Below are 17,197 nucleotides of genomic sequence, written 5' to 3'. Positions count from 1 at the left end.
TCAAGAGCTTAGAAACCCCCAGTGTTCTTCTGCTTAATAACTTGCATGGATTTCCCTATAAACACCTGAAACATCGGCTGTGGAACCTGTATATCCGGTTAGCGGTAAAAGCTTAGCGAATCAAGAAAATCTGATTGATTTCCTAAACTATTACTCTAGTTAAAATTGACACCTTAAATTATTTTTTTCTTTTCAGAAAGGACTCGCATTAACACCTTACATTTTCTAATGCATTCGTTGTTTGAGAATAAAAAATAAAAGAAAAAAACTAGTGTATAAAATTTCATGTTGTTATAATATGTGGATACATAGCAACTACAGATTATAATTTAATGAATTGTTTAATAAATACGTTAGTATCAAAGTTTTACATGTAAGTAAACTCGTAGTATCATGTAACAATCTTCGTATCTTTACTGAAGAATTTCACATTGGACCTGTGCTGGCCCAATATTAATTGAATTGGGAGTGTGATCAAGTTCATACACAGAAAAAACATCAATATTTTGAAGGTCTACACTCGTCATGTTATGCCAGATCTCCATGTTTCCCTTGCACTTTGATCTTGAAATCATAATACAAGTCATGAAATTAAAAAAGGAGAAACAATATATTGCTATAATTAATGAGAGGCTACACTTTCCATAACTATCTCCCCCTTGGATCCAATAACTCTGAAAAAACTGCACTTGAAGTTGCATCAGATTCTTGATCGCTAATTCCCTCACCACCACCACCACCACCATTGACATTTCGAATTTCTTGAAGCCATTCTGGCATATCCGGAATGTAGTTCGCACTGTTTTCGGACGAAAAGCTCTGTGTAGAAGCCTCTTGTAGTTGAAGAGCATACTCCAAATTCCACAAAACATCCCCCATTGTTGGCCTATCAACTCCGTATTCAGCCAAACACTTCTCAGCTGTTTCTCCGAACTTTCGCAATGATTCAAGATTCACATGTCCTCGAAGACGGGGGTCTATAATTTTCTCTAATCTTCCCTTCTTTTGCCAACTCATTGCCCATTCTGCTATGTTAACTTGCTCTCTGGGGAGGGCAGGGTTTATAGGTGGCCTAGCACACAAGACTTCTAATAAAACTACTCCGAAAGAGTACACATCTGACTTCTCCGTTAGCTGCTGCCGGCGATAGTAATCTGGATCAAGATATCCAAAGCTCCCCTTCACTGCAGTGCTCACATGTGTTTGATCCAAAGTAGGACCTAACTTTGACAATCCAAAATCAGCCACTTTCGCAGTGAGGGTTTCATCGAGAAGTATGTTTGTTGTCTTAATGTCGCGGTGAATTATGCTCTCTGCTGCCCCATTGTGAAGGTAATGCAGGCCCTTTGCTGCTCCAATGCAGATTTCAAGCCTTTGTTTCCAAGTAAGCGGAGGAAGATTCGAACCATACAAGTGCTTTCGAAGAGGACCTTTGGCCATGTACTCGTAAACAAGGATCATTTCGTTGAGCTCTTCGCAGTAGCCTATCAGAGAAACCAAATGCCTGTGCCTGAGCTTTGACAGCATGTCGATTTCTGTCCTGAATTCTGTAAGGCCTTGTTGGGAACGCGGGTTTCCGCGCTTTACTGCAACCACGTTCCCATTTTCTAGCACTCCTTTGTAAACCATGCCGAATCCCCCCACTCCCAAGACCAAGCTCTTGTCAAAATTCCTCGTTGCTTCGCGAATCTCCTTGAATGCTAGAATCCGGCGTAAACCAGGTGAATGTGCTGTGGAATAATCATAACTGCCAACGGAAACTTTTGAATCGGAATTCCCCGCATGGCTAGGAAAAGACAACCAGGCAGAGCACTTAGGCCTTAGCTTCCTCTGATGGATTTGCCGCCAGTACAAGAAGAAAGCAGCTGATATGAGTACCAAAACTACAAATCCTGATGAAGAAGCACAAATTGCCAGCAGCATCCACTTTTTATTGCCTGCCCCGGATTTCAAACCTGCATTGTTATTCGCCGGAAGGTTCCCATCAAGGCTGTCTCTGTGATCACTCATTTTCATAATCTCCAATCCATTCAAAATTGCATTTGAAGGGAGATCCCTCAGCGTAGGAGGACCTACTTGAACCAAAATCCGATTTTCGTGCATGGATACATTCGTCACAAAATCTACGAAATAAGCTGATGATAATTTCTTTGTCCGGCTTGAGATATCAAAAGAGTCTAAAGCAGATTGGTTGTTGATATACACATTGAAGATTAAACGGTTGAGAGCCACACTCACAATGTCGCAAAAATGCAATCTGATCAGATAACTGAAGCCCTTTTCGACTTCGAATGCCCATGATATGTTGAACTTCTGACTGCTGACCTTTGCATCTGCCATTTCTTGAGCTGTGGCATAAACCCAATTGGGTGCAATGTCGAGTGAAACTCCATCAGGGTAGTTGATGGATCCCGGATCAGCTCTGATGGTTCGTGCCGCTGCAGCGTTGAGAAGAAAAGCATGATCAGGCTTCCATGTCCTCCACATTGTGTCATTCTTGGGGCTACTTATGTGCTGGCCTCCCATGTTTATCCGATACGCTGTCTCAAGAGCGGCATCTTTAGGAACATCAACTAGAGGTTTTCCCAAAGGAACAGAAATTACTTGGGAGCTAGAAAACTGCCCATTCGGCACAGAAACAACTTCTATTCCATTGATGAATGCAACTGAGTTATTCCAAGGTGACAATCTCAGCACCAACGATTTTCCAGAACCCTTTCCACTCACTTCAAACACATATTCCTTTACAAGTTGAGAGATTTTGCGCTCGTTTGCGAAAGAAAACCCATGAAGCAGTGTAATCCCATTGACCATAACCGAAAACACCGCAGATTTCAAATTGAATTTCGCGTTTTCGAAAGGATAAAAATGCAATCTGAGCCAATAGCGGCCAATCTGCTTGGTGTGAATGGTATAAAATGAAGTCTCTTCAAAAACTTGGGCAGAATTGTAGAGAGATATTGAATGGTTTGACGGATTGGATTCAAGATCTGAAACTGCAATGTGGCTTTGGGAAGATAAAATCAAATTTGGGTTTCCAGAATCAGGCTCAAAAATCCTGCCATCCTCAAGCTTCAATGCCTTGCTTCCCCCACAATCAATGAAAAAACTATCTTGACGAACAAAAGAAGCATCCACAGAAATGGATGGGATGGATGAAACACAGAAAAAAATGCAAATCAAGAAAATCCCATTTGGACAACCCATTGTCTTGTACAAAATGGAGAAATATAAGACCGATATTGTAAAAACTCGTGCCTGAGTGGACTACGTCTGCATAAAACGAGAAATGTTTAAACGAAAGAAGAGCGTACCTGTTCTTCAATCCACTTGGGGAAAAATCAATAAGATAAAATGTATGATGCTTGGAAAAGAAAAAAGTGGGAGTGTGGGGTATGTTGAAGGAATCATGGAAAAGCTGCGGTTTCCAAGGTGCAGCAAGTGACTGTCTAAATAAAAAATATAATAAAAAATACAAATAATTCCCAGATTCAAGTTCTAAGTTTCATAAATCAAAAGTGTGATGCGGGCTTTTCTTGAAACCATCGAAACCTCTTCCAGAACTTAAGATCTTCCCAACTATTAAGGCTGCATCCACAAGATTCTCTGTTCTTTTTTATCTTTTATAAGTAACTCAGTCAGTAGATTCTCTGTTGTGTTTGACCAGCTCCAAGACTCAACTGTCTTCGATGTTGCTACTTTATTTTCAAAGGCTTTGCTGCTTCCAGAGAAGGTTAAGAAACAATACATTAAGCAGATTACAGTAATAAAATATGATTACTGCAAGTGATTTCAGTTTTCCAACTTCATTAAATTAGTTTGGATTGAGCTGGTAAGAAGCTGGTGCTTGACAGAAGCATGGCATTATTCTAGTGATTACTGTTCACCACGTGCCTACCCTTAATTATTTGGTTTAAGTGGTCTTCTCTCTTATCTATTCTTTCTAGATTAACTAATAAATCTTGTGTTCCTTGACCATATTTTGACACAACTTTTCCACTAATGAAAATAGACTCAAACGTTTCACCCACCCGTCTCAAATTCTAGGTTTAAGTCCAAACTTAAATTATAATGTTGTGTATAACTTTGGAAAATGGACTATCTTTCTGTAAATGACATTAAAAATATGTTCTAACTAAACGTTCATTTGGTAGTTCTTTTAAAATAACTGAAAGCGTTTTTAAAGCACATGTTTTTGGGTCCCAAAAGCACTTCAAGTGCTTTTCCATGACTCACTTACGTTTTTACTAGGTATTGATTGGTTTCAAAAGTATTTTTTAAAAAGTATTTTTTAAAATTCTTTTGCTGCTTCCCGAACAGGCTCAAGAAACATTATTTCTAATGTTTGAAATATAAAGTATTTTAGTGGTTTAAAAACTCTATTTTGTTTATATTATCTTGTGTAAACATTTTTTTATAGGAATTTTCTGTAACCAAAATTCATGAAAGACTACAAAGACCGAGTTTTTGAAGGGTAACTAGTCACCGCAAAAGAGAATTTCACAGTGAAAATATTCATATCAAATATCTATTTATATTACACTTATTAATTAATATATCTCTCTCGTTACATAATTGGAAGATAGCCTTTAGTTGCATAATGCCGGCGGACAAGATCTCTACTGATATCCACCATATTAGACGCGGCATGAGTCCCATCCAGCGTGGCTGTGGCTCGACGAGTCTTCTTCTGCAAATCCATCAACTTCCAAAGACGCCTCTTTACCATCTGCTCTGTGAGGCCCCGGCGGCGCTCCTCATCCATCAGTCTCAGAATACCGCATGGGCCGCCCGGCCTAATTGCCTTCCCAACCCCACCCAATTGGATCACTGCCTCCACCAGCTTTTTTTGAAGCTCCAACGTCCATGGAGAAAAATACTCCTTCATCCTGCCCCCGTTATTATTACCATCACTGTTAACGTTAAGGCCTTCAAAGTCTCTCATCATTCGGTCGGCCGACAGCGAATCATCAGTCTTTTTCTGCATGCGCTGAAATTCTCTCATGTGGTGGATGAGAACCGGGCGCAAAAAACGTATCTTCTTTGTGTCCCGGGTGTTGTTCTTGCTCATGAGCTCCACGATCAGAGTTCTTGTTGCCGCCGGTGTTGCATCGTTTTTGAAATCGTTCAATCCCAGCCCGACCGCAGCATCAACGAATAGCTTGTGGTGCTCCAGCGTCCACTCTGTCGATGATTCATCGATTCTTCTTGCCGGTGGCCGCCTCCCGTGGGAATTTCCTCCGCTGACCAACTCCATATTAACTTGCTGCAGCTGATACGAAAACTTCTAGAGTGCTCGACTCGGTTAGGATAGTGCAATATGAATATTAGCATGTCCTAGTATATATAGCTTGCAGTTTCTTGGCTCGCAAGGGACAATTCCTATTAGTCTATCAGTATTAGGGTTTCCCTTTCCCAGTAGGAGCAGGTTTCCTCTTTTATCCTCGTTTGTACTTGTAACTTGCAAGTTGTATCAGATTTCCCATTAGAATTAGTAAAGATTCGTATCATGGGCTAGCAACCTAGGCACCCATGGCTAATTGGGCTGATCCAGCTAAAATATGGGCTGGGCTCACTGGCCCATTTTTATTTTTGTAATAAAATAAAATAAAGATTGATGAGGGCAAATTTGAAAAAGAAAAGCTGATTTTCAAAGCCATTTTTAGGGCTAGTTTGGAGTTCTGTGCTTTTTTTTTTATCAAAATTGCTTATGCTATGTTATGAGAATAAATAGCCGGGAAAAAAGCAGGTAAGTGTTTGGTAAATTGTCGTGCTAAAAGTACTTTTAGCGAAAAAAAGATAGGGGTAGGATTGTCAATATCAAAGTTTCATGAATTGATATCGTTCACCAACTTCCAAAGAAAAAAAAAAACTTGTTTAAGAAGCATGTGTAAATATGCTTCTACTTTCTGCATTTTGGACTCACGATTTAAAAAAAAAAAACATTTTTCTTTTTCATTCACCAAACACGATTAAGACCGCAACTTTTTTAAAAAGCTGTTTTTGATATATAAATAAATCAAACTGAAAGTAAGACAAGATAAAATAGAGTTGTGTAGTAGAAAGAAAAATGGTGTATAGTGCTGGCTAAATTGAATTTGAGAAAATTTCTTATCCCTTTTCAGTCACGTGCCTCTCACCTGAAAGACTCTCCGGCCCCACTCAACCCCAATCAAGAAGCCAAACTCCACGCTTTGAGTCTCCACCATCCACTCTTTACTTGTAATCTCAGTGCCTATTTACCAAAAGCCACTTCTGAGTTCTGACAAATATTCAAGCATGGCAATCTCATCATCACTCTCATTGAGCTGCTGGGTCTCTACTGCCATACCCGACAAGGTAGAAACTTTGACGATACGAGGGATATTTTATTGAAATTAAAAACAAGAAAGTTCATTCTAACTTATACATGTACTTGATTTTGCACCAGTTTCACTGCACTGAGTTGCCACGAGCTATCACCGCTCATTTTTCTTGCAAATCCATCACGTGCTCAGGAGAGTCAGCCTCCATTGATGAAAGTAAGATTACCCATCTCAGTTTTCTCTTCAAACTCTCAGTACTCGGTTACTAATGCAGGTATAAATTTCTTTGCATATTTTTTATAGAGGCACACACATTGATTTCTTTCACTACTTTTGGTTCACACAAAAAAAAAAAAAAAAAGCTTCTTTGGATAATTTTCACATGATTTATGTGGAATTTCTGCTACAATAAGCATTTTCGTATTTGACATTTTCTTTTCATTTCCCTATTTTGAATTAGATTTGACAAAATCACACATTGTCACAACATTAACATATACAAAAGTTTTTAGATTAAGGTTTAACGGGTTGTGTTGATAAAAGGTGGACCCTAACGACTCCTTAAGAAAATTAGTTGTGTTCGTGTTGGCCTGTGAATGTCTATTTGATTTTTCACCATTATGCTTTTTATAACCTCAAACCTTAACAATGTCTTATCCTTGATGAAAAATTTAGGCCATTGCAAGAGGAGGTCTCTTCTGTTAGGGGTTGGAGCACTAACCACAAGTCTACTTCATGCAAATTCCCTCTTTGCTCAAGGTATCATATAAACTTATATGAACTAATATTCATTGAATTATATATATTCTTTAACTAAATTTCTTGAATGTGAAGAAATACCGGAAAAGTTTCGAGCTTTCGTTGACAAAGTAGATGGGTATTCTTATTACTACCCCAACGATTGGAGGGTAAGAACCCTAAATTTTCTCATGCAGAAAAGAAAAGAAAATCTTTTTCAGTTGAAATGATTTCTGTATTCCTCCATATATTAGGACTTTGAGTTTAGGGCACATGACTCTGCATTCAAGGACAGATACATGCAGCTGCATAATGTTAGAGTGAGATTTTTACCCACAAATAAAACAGACATCCATGATTTGGGTCCAATGGAACAGGTAAAAAGTGAGGAGATATGTCGGATCACCAGTTGTACAAAATTATGTATCTATTTCTCTTATCACGTAACCCTTACAAAATTTTCGTTCTGAGCAGGTTGTGACCGATCTGGTGAGGCATAAACTTGCTGCACCAAACCAGTATGCAACCATATTTGGCGTCGAGGAGGTTTTTATTCTGTGCATATATGCTTTTTGGATACAAGAACTCTTGCGTTATCCAACTCTTTAACACTTGATGATTGACTATCTATTCAATGCAGAAAAGCATAGATGGGAAAAATTATTACACCATTGAGTATGGACTTGCATCTCCAAACTTCGCTACCACTTCATTCGCAACCATTGCCATTGGAAACGGTAAGTATCCACCGTCTCTCAACGATGTTGTTAGACTGTCAAATCTAGATCACACATTCACATTCAAACGAATACCTACCTAGTCGATGGTTTGAATTCAGTCGTTAACAGTCTGACAGCTTAACATTTTAAAAGTGTCGGATGGTGAAACATCCCCCTCTTTTTTCCACAGGGAGATATTACACCCTAATTGTCGGAGCAAACGAGAGACGGTGGAAAAGATACCGCAACCAGCTTAAAGTGGTAGCAGACTCTTTCAGAATGCTGGACATCTGAAGTGCAATTTCACCGATATATTGCTACATTCTTCTCTGTCTACTTGCAATCAAGGAGGATAGACTAGCACCAGAAGTGCAGGAGTGCAGAAGAAGAAAACGGGAGTGTCCGAAGCGCCATCCTTTCCGATAATATAAAATTTTCGGCACAAATTTACAAATTGTGGAAACAAGCAGGGAAAAATGAATAGCATTGAATTATCTATATATTCACAAAGTTACAACAAAGAGTGAGAGTCAAGTAAATTAACTAAAATTTAAGGGAAAAACCCCCCACACCTCAGTAGAGACCTTGATTTGATACCAAACCATCAATATACCATTGTAGCCTCAGCACAAACACCAACCCTAACGACGCTTTCGCCTCCTAAAGAATTTAGCCCAGGTTGTACAGCACATCCTCAAAAGAAAATCCAAACACCAATAAAAAACCCTACTCCTAAAAGCCTAGATCTGAACAATATGACTACGAATCCGCCTCTGCATGCCGTGCCTCATTCCGCTATAAACATTCGTTACAACCCCCCAAGTCTCGTTCTCATTCTCCCCAGCCGACGCTGGAATCCCACCAACGCATATTCTACGATGAGGCCATCAATGGGTGCATATATCTCCAGCAATCCAAAATGAGAGAATGAGAACTATACAGGTGAACCAAACGTGCATTCTCAACAATCAAAGGCCCCATTCCTAGACGAGTCTATGCTGACGCAAACCCTTGCCATAGTGCGGTTGCATCAAACGGACATAGAGACCATTCTTTGACATTAAATTATCATGGGACCCTTCTTCCACGATTCTCCCTCCGTTGAGAACTACAATGTTGTCAACATGCCTCATCATTGCAGCTCTATGGGCTATCAAAATGGTTGTTTTGTTCCCCATGATTAATGTATCAAGAGCCTCCTGAACCACTCGACTTGATTCGGATTCAATGGACGAGCTTGCTTCATCCAATAATAAGATGGGGGCATTCTTTAGCACGACCCGTGCTATTGCAATCCTCTGTTTCTGTCCTGGAGTCAAGTCAACACCTCTCATCCCCACATGCGTATCATAACCATGAGGCAAGCTGCTGATGAAATGGTGAGCATTTGCTATTCTGGCTGCCTCTTTCATCTCGGCCTCACTAGCATTGTGCCTTGCATATATAATATTTTCCCGAATGGTTGTTGAGAATATAATGGGCTCCTGCTGAACAAGACCTAGGTGGTTCCTCAACCATCTCAAATTATAAACTTTCAGATCTCGACCATCCAGTAAGACTTGACCAGCAACTGGATCATAAAATCTCTCAATCAAGGAAATTATAGTGCTCTTTCCTGACCCTGAAACTCCCACCACAGCTACAGTTTGCCCCCCATTTACTTTGAGACTGAAATTGCTCAGTACCAACAGTTCTGGGCGAGTTGGATAACAGAAGTCAACATTTTTCAACTCAAGGCTTCCATAAACATTAGGTGGCTTCATCGCTGAGTTTTCATCTGGCTCAATCTTCGGCACTCGATCTATGATTTCAAAAACTGAAATGAGAGATTTTCGGCGTTTCAGGATGTAAGGAGCCAACCCAAAAGGTTCTACAAGTGCAAATGTAGCAAAAGAGAAAACCATATACTCCTTGATAGCAGTAGGTAGATCCATATGCTTATTTTTCACCATGCGTGCAGTGTACCAGAGGAGAAGGGCATTGCAGGCAAAAAGAAGGAACTGCGAAAAGCCAAATGCAAATCCAATGGCCATTCCATGAAAGAAACTCTGCTTGAATATTTTCTTCAGCTGCAACCTGTAGAGCTCCATTACCTTGTTACCAGCACAGAATGCTACAACAGTGTAAATGTTTCTAACCGCATCCTCTAGAACCAAAGATGCCTTCCTGTGCATCTCCTGAATTCCCCTTGAAAAACCAGCAAGCCATAATTTCTGCAATATTCAAATTGAATGATATAAGGTTTTTGTGGGTAAAAGACCCAATAGCAGTTCATTGAATTTAAATCAAAAGAACAAAGAAGATGGGTATTTTGTTTTCAAATTTACTATTATTAGGGGGAGGGGGAGAGTTCGAAACTATTACAATAATTAAGTGGAGGGGGAGTTTCAAACCCGGGACGCATGAGTAGAAACCCAACACCCTATCCACTGGGACATTGGACCACATGCACACAATGAAGACAGGTATCATAGATCAAAGATCATAAATAATTCGGACAAATGAAATAATATATAGGAGCAGATATAGCAGGACACAAGTTCAAGAACCCAATCAGATGTCATTATCTAACAAGCACAAGCCATAAATACCTAGATTTGTAACTCTACTTCAGCAAACAAGGTCATTTTCATAAAAGAGAAGCCAACATATCACCACTTAATATAAATTTTTAAAAGATGCCCTGAAGGTGGTTAGAAGTTTGACTTTCAAAACCACCAAATGTAGATGGTACAATATCCGTAATGAAACCTTATAACAGGAGTTCCTTTGAATCCATTCCCTTGACTGAGGCAGTAATGATAAGCATTGAAAATTCGTAACTCAAATTTATAAAGTAAAAGTTTGAATTGATTTCCCCATATCAATTTGTGCACACGAACACATGGGTGACGTTCATGTCTGGGGAACCAGGGGGCAAACATGATCAACCAGAGAACAAAACTCTACTATAAGAGACAGAACTATATTTCTAACTCTAAATGTCATCCACAAATTAATTAATAAATTAAGAGAAAATTGCATCACAACTCTCTCTCTAGTAGAAACAAATACACATTATAAAGCAAAACATGATGAAAACCTGTGCAATGGCAGAAAGAGTGAGAACTGGTAGGGTTGCCAAAGCCACAAGTGCTAATCGCCATTGTAGCAGCATCCCAATAAGAAGAGCCACAATAACAGCAGCACTATCCTGTATAAATATTGACAGCCGATTGCTGAAAGCAGCTCGTACAAATGTAGCATCGTTGGCCAAGCGCATGGATAAGGTATCAGCACTGTTTTCCTCTTCATCAAACCATCCCGCTTCATTTCGCAGCATTGCTGTCACAAGATTGCAAAATGTAAGATAACATGATGGCACAGTTCAATTCAATCTCAAGAAAACTAGAAAAATATTAAAAGTCATGCACCTGAAAACATCATTCTACGAACCCGTTCAGTCATTTTCTCACCCATAATACCAAAGTAGAAATGCTGCAAGAAATTGGCAACGACTGTCACTATACCCATACAAGCAATGATCAAGCACCATTTGTCTACTTCCTGTCTCAAGTGACGACCTTCATCAACTCTATAGTACGATGTTACTATCAGTGCGATTACATAAGCAAGAAGAGGATTGAAGGAACCAAAGATAGCAGCACCAATGCTTCCTAACACAGCATACAGCCACTCAGCAAAACTAAGTTGTGCAAGTCTCCAAAATGATGGTGCCTTCTTATAATTTGTACTTTTTACTTCGTTCGCTTTCATGGGAAAGTCATCTGAATGACTATGAGGGCGGCTAAAGGATTGTGAATGGGAACGCTCATTTTTTGGATCAGATATCAAAAGGGGTGACACGGGGGATTCAGGGTCCGAACCATTTGACGTTTGGAAATTCGCAGACTGGACATCAATCTTGGGTAACTCTGGTAGTCTCCTTTCAAAACTATCCTGCCTTTTTATTGATGGTTCCTTATCTGTTGAATCCACGGCCTGACCATTTTCCAACACTTTCTCTGCTGGTGGGCTCTTAGCTTTTGGTGACTCCTGTGAGTTAAAAGTGTTATCACCCATCCGGAACATGCCAGTAGTTCTCTGAAGGGAGGGTGATTTCATCATTTCCGGAGATGATGGTTCTTGGAAGCTATTACTTGCCGAAGAGTCCTTTTCAATTTGGAAAGTTGCAGTTTCCTTGTAGTTCCTCACTGGCATCCTGCATGAACAAAACCATAAAATTGAAACTTGTTAAGAAGAAAAACGAAATTCTATTTCAATGAATCAATATAGAGACTATTGTGCAGCTACATACACCCCTGTACGGATATTGCCATGATAATCATAAACAATCCTCAACTAAGTTAAAGAAAGAACAACTGCTCTTGTACCATACCTCCTAGGAAGTTTTGCAGCTTCTTCATTTTTGAGAAGCTCCGCATAGAGGCCATCCAGGGTTAATAACTCATCATGGGTACCCATTTCAACTAGTTGACCTTCCTCCATCACAGCTATGTAATCAGCATTCCTTATAAGACTAAGCCGCCGAGCTATAATTATAGTTGAACGCCCTAACATAAGAAGATCTAGAGCTTCTTGAACAGCTTTTTCAGCTTCAAAATCTAGTCCACCAGTGACCTCATCAAGCAAAAGAATTGAGGGGTTCAGAAGTACTGCTCTGGCAATTGAAAGTTTTATTTTTTGCTCTTCCGTCAATGCTAAGCCTGCTCTTCCAACCTGAAATACATAGAACAAAACGAAGGATCTTCAGAAACAAGACAGCAAAGAAACATATTAACAACCAAAAAAATAGATATTTCTGAGTATAATTTTTCCTTCCAACATTCACCTGTGTATCGTATCCTCCCTCAAGTGAGGTAATAAATGTATGCGCATGAGCTATTTTAGCAGCTTCTTCAATTTGATCCATTGTAGCATCCCGCCCATATGCAATATTATCTCTTATACTTAAACTCAGCAAAGCAGGTTCCTGTGTGACTAGCCCTATCTGACTTCGAAGCCACTCCAGTCTCAGGTTTTTGATATTTTCTCCATCCAAAAGAACTTCTCCTGCAACACAAAATGGAAAAACCATCAGAATCTGCCAAGCAGAAATTCTTGCTACAGGCTTCAGTGGAACCTTAAATGAGATAGCTAACACCACGCAATTGGAGTGAAATATAACTCATACCTAATGTTGGATCATAAAACCGCTCCATGAGGGGGATAATACTGCTCTTTCCTGAACCATTTCTGCCAACGAGTGCCACAGCTTTCTTAGCAGGCACGGTGAGGTAAAAACCACTCAATATAGGGATCTCAGGACGAGATAGATAACTGAAATATACATTTCGAAACTCAATATTTCCTTGTACAGTCGCTAGGGAACTTCCCTCGTGATTAACAGTAGAGGATGATCGACTTATCATCTCAAAAAGTCTATAGGCAGCAATTCGACCTTGATCAAATGAGTAGAAGTTTGTTGCCGCTTGATTCAGCCCACTGTAAGAGTTAGAATTAACACATAAGTGGATGGAATAAATGGCATGCATGATCCCAAAAAATGATATTAAAAGTAAAATAACTAGATGCTTACAGGCCACTTAATATTACAGCAAAAAGCGCTGTTATAATTTCACCACCATGAGCTTTATGACTATTAACCAGGAACCTTCCAACCCACAGTTGCAAGGCACAAGAACAAATGGCAAGGCCATAAGTGAATCCAAGACCAAGTCCTTGCACAAGACTTATCAATATACCATATCTGAGAGTTGCTTGCAGTGATGTAGCATACGAATACTTGGCCAACGTTTCATTCGTAAATGCATATAACGTCCTAATGTAAGAGACTGCCTGCATAAGGTAGAGAAGTAAGGACAGTTAAAGGACCAATGGTACAAACCAGTTCACCCAAATGACAACTGTCATAAATCAAGACTCAGCAGTGCTGATAAAATAAAAATATTTATAAAAAATAAAAAATAAAAAAACAGCTTGTGTGATTATTTGCCACAGATATACAATATTATGACATTGTAAAGAAAGAATTATATCCAGTACCGTAGTGTGTAAGGTAATTTTATCTTTAGCATAAAACGATAGCAAACCTGTTCAGCTATGCTAGCTGCTTCAGCATATGCATCTTGAATATTTTCAGCAAGCCTATGAAGAAATATATTTGATATTCCTCCAGCAGCCACAATAAAAGGACCGGTGGCTAAAGTTATAGCCGCGATCTGCCAACAGTTGATGAATCCAATAATCAGACCACTGAAAAATGTAGCCATGTTATGAATATAATTTCCAACCTGCATTACAGAGAAAATGGAAAGATTAGACAAGACATGTACACCAAAGGATCAAATTAGGAAGGATACTTTTAATTGTCAAAGGAAAAGAAGTTGTGTGTGTTTGAAGGGTGGGTGCGAATGAGACAATATATTTGCTTTAGACATACTTTTTCACTAAGAGCAGACTGAATGAGCAACACATCACTCAATACTTGGCTCACAATGTCCCCGTTGTTCCCATAGGTATCAAAAAAACTCATATCCTGGTTAAGTAATACTTGAACATATTTTGACCTGATGACAGCAGTCTGCCGTTCTCCCGTCAGAATCCAGCATGAGACCTCTATTACATATAGAACAAGTTAGTAAACATGTATGCAAAGGATTGTCTACCGGAAGAACAGAAATGTGGTAAGGACTAGTTCTGCTAATGAAAAACCAACATTACCAATCCAACCAGCTGCAAAAACACCAACGGCAATATACATGATGGACAAAGAAAGCTGCAGGCAGACAAATAAACCAGTCATTGAATAAATTCTCATATGTTCAACTTCCATCTTCAGTTATAGATACTGATTAAAAAGATAGTATAATGCTGAAAACAAAAATGTGTCAGCAACAAAAAAAAAGGCCTTTGGTTCTAGACACAAGGAGAAAAAACAGAAAAACAAAAATCTTAAGCCTCAACCTATTCTTTATGCAAAATACATTATTTTATTTCAAATTTTATACTTTTCACAAGGGGCTTGTAACTCAATTGGTTAACAACATTCACCCCTGCACCCGAGGACCCAAGTTCTACTCCCCCCTTCCACATCTCTTGTATAAAAAATACATTTTATACAATGAAAAACACATTAGAAACAAACCAAGTACATACTTTTTTTCAGCATCAATCTATTCTTAATAATGCAGTCTATAATAACTCTCTTGCTCATGAACATCTGTCAGTAGTAAAACAACTAATGGATGAAACAAGGAACGGATGAACCTATGCCCCTCAAATGTGATCTCACATCCTTTGAGATGACTTCCGCTGAACTACTAAATAACCATGTTTCATTATCATAATGAAGGATAGATATCTAAGCAGAACTTTCATTATCTACAACTACAATCATGATTTATACACAAAGTTGTTTCATTTAGTTAGGAGCTACTTAAAGAATTAAATCTATACATTGCAGACTCTATAAGTTCCACAAGGAAAATAAGCAGAAAACAGAAATTCTCGGTCACAACCAACTTTTCTTACGTTGTTGGTTTTAGCAAATTAACTTGTAAAAGCACAATACCATTAAACTCCCTAACAAATAGCAATTTACTATGAAATTGTGATCCATGATGCTCAAACTAAATAGAACAATAAACCAGATTACTAAAGAATGCAAATTTTCTTCATGTATGGCAACTCAAACACCACCCAGCCACTACAAAGACTGAAACAGCTACCTGCAATTACTAATCCTAAACTTGAAGCAGGCCCATTTCCAGCTTAAGCTAACAAAAAACAAAACTTTACCTACAAAATTGAACTGAATGCTATTTCTACCCCGAAAAAATAAATTTGAATACTATATCTCACACTTAAACCATCAATTTTCAGCTTAATTTATCAGAAAGATACCCAATAACACAAGTTCAGTTCTTTTACTTCATCAACTAAACGGAAAACAAAAAAGATGGGGTTCTGAGAAACCGATATAACTCACATCCATAAACTTCTGGAACTGTTCGTCGTTCATTTGTGGCGGCTCCCCTTTTGGGTTATGGCCGATCCATAGTACATGAATAATCTTAGCGAAGTAGTGCAAGTACACCACCAGAGCCGTCCCGTGAGCCGCCGCGGCGATCGACCCAACAGTCATCAGAACCCAATCGAGCCGGTCCGCGCAGGTGAACAGCCTTGAGAAGGGCACGGCAGCTGGCGGCGGCTCCATCTCCTCCTGCTCATCCATCTCCTCCTCCTGCTCCATCGGCTGTGCCGACGCGTCGATACTCTGCTCCATGTACGGCGACGGCGACTCGGGCGGCTCCGACACCTCTGAGACCGGTGTCAAGGGCTGTACGTGGGGCGGGGACCACCCGAACAGCCCCCGAGATATCATCATCTTGGCAGAGCCGGCGAATTTACGGCTCCCTCGCTCCTCCTACCCTCTCTCCTCCCTGCCAAAAACCCTAAACCTAATTTCACCTATTTTTTCTCTCTCCCCTAAATTTAGCACAGATCCGCTAAATTTAGAGGAAAAATCTCGACGCTTTTGGCTTCTCTGCGGCTCTCGATTGCTTCTGCTTCTGCAATTGTGCTTCCGCTCTTCGGAAGAGCAGAGAGGGGAAGAGAGGGAGGAAGAAGACGAAGGAGGAAGGGGACGATTCTTCAACGAGTCGGCGATGGGTTGGCGACTCGGTCAAACAAGGCGGAGAAAGACAAACAAGGAAGGAGATATTGACTCCCAAACTCGCAAAATTAAAACCCGAAATTAAATTAAATTAAAATTCAAAATAAAACGGAAAATGCATCAAATGAATTTTTGTATATTTCAGTAATTCTTGGGGGGTTAACGGTCGACCGCCGATGACACTTGGGGGTATTTTTGTAATATTGGAGCAGGTGATTGTGTTGGTAAATGTGTGAACAGCTGTGAGGGTGGTGCAAGTTACGGTAGAGTCCTTGGGGTTGGGATGCGGAAGGCCGACACGCGTTGGTTCGGTGATATGGTTGGTTTTCGATACTATTCAATCGGATTTGAAATATTTTAAAAGGTTTTTATATTTGCAGTTTAATGGAACATGTTCATTGTTACATTGTGTTATTATCTAAGAGTAATGCTAGAGAGATTAAATTTAAAAAATAAAATTGTAAACTAAATGATGTATGATCAATAGAACTAAGCACGTCTATCAACGGTTAAATAATAAATCAATCATCAACTTTCTTGTCTTTTAGTTTCCAAAATTTAATCTCCAAATTAAGTCTCTCTAGCATTACTCGTCATCTAATAATGCATTGTGTTGATGCACAAAACCGGAGGCCTTGGAACAACGTAAATCCGACCGTGAATCTGCATGAAATGTAAAGAACACAAGATGTATCGTGGTTCACCCCAAGATTTGGGCTACGTCTACACTGATTATGGTATTTCTGAGGGAGAGAGCT

At 39.5% G+C, this 17,197-nt stretch overlaps 3 protein-coding genes across 4 annotated transcripts; 1 reads left to right on the top strand and 2 right to left on the bottom strand.

Moving 5' to 3' along the window:
• Positions 1-391: 391 nt before the first annotated feature.
• LOC103434654 (receptor-like protein kinase THESEUS 1) lies at positions 392-3,758 on the bottom strand. Its single transcript, XM_070825271.1, has one exon. The coding sequence runs from the start codon at positions 3,205-3,207 to the stop codon at positions 649-651; it is 2,559 nt and encodes an 852-aa protein (XP_070681372.1). The 5' UTR covers positions 3,208-3,758; the 3' UTR covers positions 392-648.
• A 2,422-nt stretch (positions 3,759-6,180) lies between these two features.
• LOC103434672 (photosynthetic NDH subunit of lumenal location 1, chloroplastic) lies at positions 6,181-8,283 on the top strand. Of its 2 annotated transcripts, none has more exons than XM_008373023.4 (8): positions 6,181-6,339; positions 6,431-6,521; positions 6,981-7,064; positions 7,140-7,213; positions 7,298-7,420; positions 7,518-7,589; positions 7,684-7,780; positions 7,953-8,283. In XM_008373023.4, exons 1-8 carry the CDS (start codon positions 6,280-6,282, stop codon positions 8,054-8,056), a joined length of 705 nt encoding a protein of 234 aa, XP_008371245.1. In that variant the 5' UTR covers positions 6,181-6,279; the 3' UTR covers positions 8,057-8,283. The 2 variants fall into 2 exon arrangements, with proteins under 2 accessions (XP_008371245.1, XP_070681370.1); XM_070825269.1 differs by having other exon boundaries at positions 6,281-6,339; positions 6,431-6,579.
• LOC103434664 (ABC transporter B family member 20) lies at positions 8,232-16,561 on the bottom strand. The gene is made up of 11 exons (XM_008373016.4): positions 15,753-16,561; positions 14,486-14,540; positions 14,205-14,380; positions 13,855-14,055; positions 13,341-13,600; positions 12,936-13,246; positions 12,594-12,814; positions 12,141-12,481; positions 11,176-11,963; positions 10,845-11,086; positions 8,232-9,975 (listed from the first exon to the last, which is right to left on the bottom strand). Exons 1-11 carry the CDS (start codon positions 16,149-16,151, stop codon positions 8,746-8,748), a joined length of 4,224 nt encoding a protein of 1,407 aa, XP_008371238.3. The 5' UTR covers positions 16,152-16,561; the 3' UTR covers positions 8,232-8,745.
• Positions 16,562-17,197: the final 636 nt, after the last annotated feature.

This window comes from Malus domestica, chromosome 07 (assembly GCF_042453785.1).
Source record: "Malus domestica chromosome 07, GDT2T_hap1".
Classification (NCBI taxonomy): Eukaryota; Viridiplantae; Streptophyta; class Magnoliopsida; order Rosales; family Rosaceae; genus Malus; species Malus domestica.
Note: the sequence above shows the minus strand (reverse complement) of the source record. Positions and strands in the feature narration are given on the sequence as shown.

Bases quoted from the DNA above. Each gene is read 5' to 3' on its own strand.
- LOC103434654 (XM_070825271.1), bottom strand. From the start codon at position 3,207: ATGGGTTGTCCAAATGGGATTTTCTTGATTTGCATTTTTTTCTGTGTT.
- LOC103434672 (XM_008373023.4), top strand. From the start codon at position 6,280: ATGGCAATCTCATCATCACTCTCATTGAGCTGCTGGGTCTCTACTGCC. The intron at 7,421-7,517 runs GTAAAAAGTGAG...CGTTCTGAGCAG, and splicing joins ATTTGGGTCCAATGGAACAG to GTTGTGACCGATCTGGTGAG. The intron at 7,590-7,683 runs GTTTTTATTCTG...TATTCAATGCAG, and splicing joins CCATATTTGGCGTCGAGGAG to AAAAGCATAGATGGGAAAAA.
- LOC103434664 (XM_008373016.4), bottom strand. From the start codon at position 16,151: ATGATGATATCTCGGGGGCTGTTCGGGTGGTCCCCGCCCCACGTACAG. The intron at 14,056-14,204 runs GTATGTCTAAAG...TCTGTAATGCAG, and splicing joins AGTCTGCTCTTAGTGAAAAA to GTTGGAAATTATATTCATAA. The intron at 13,601-13,854 runs GTTTGCTATCGT...TACCTTATGCAG, and splicing joins CAGCTAGCATAGCTGAACAG to GCAGTCTCTTACATTAGGAC.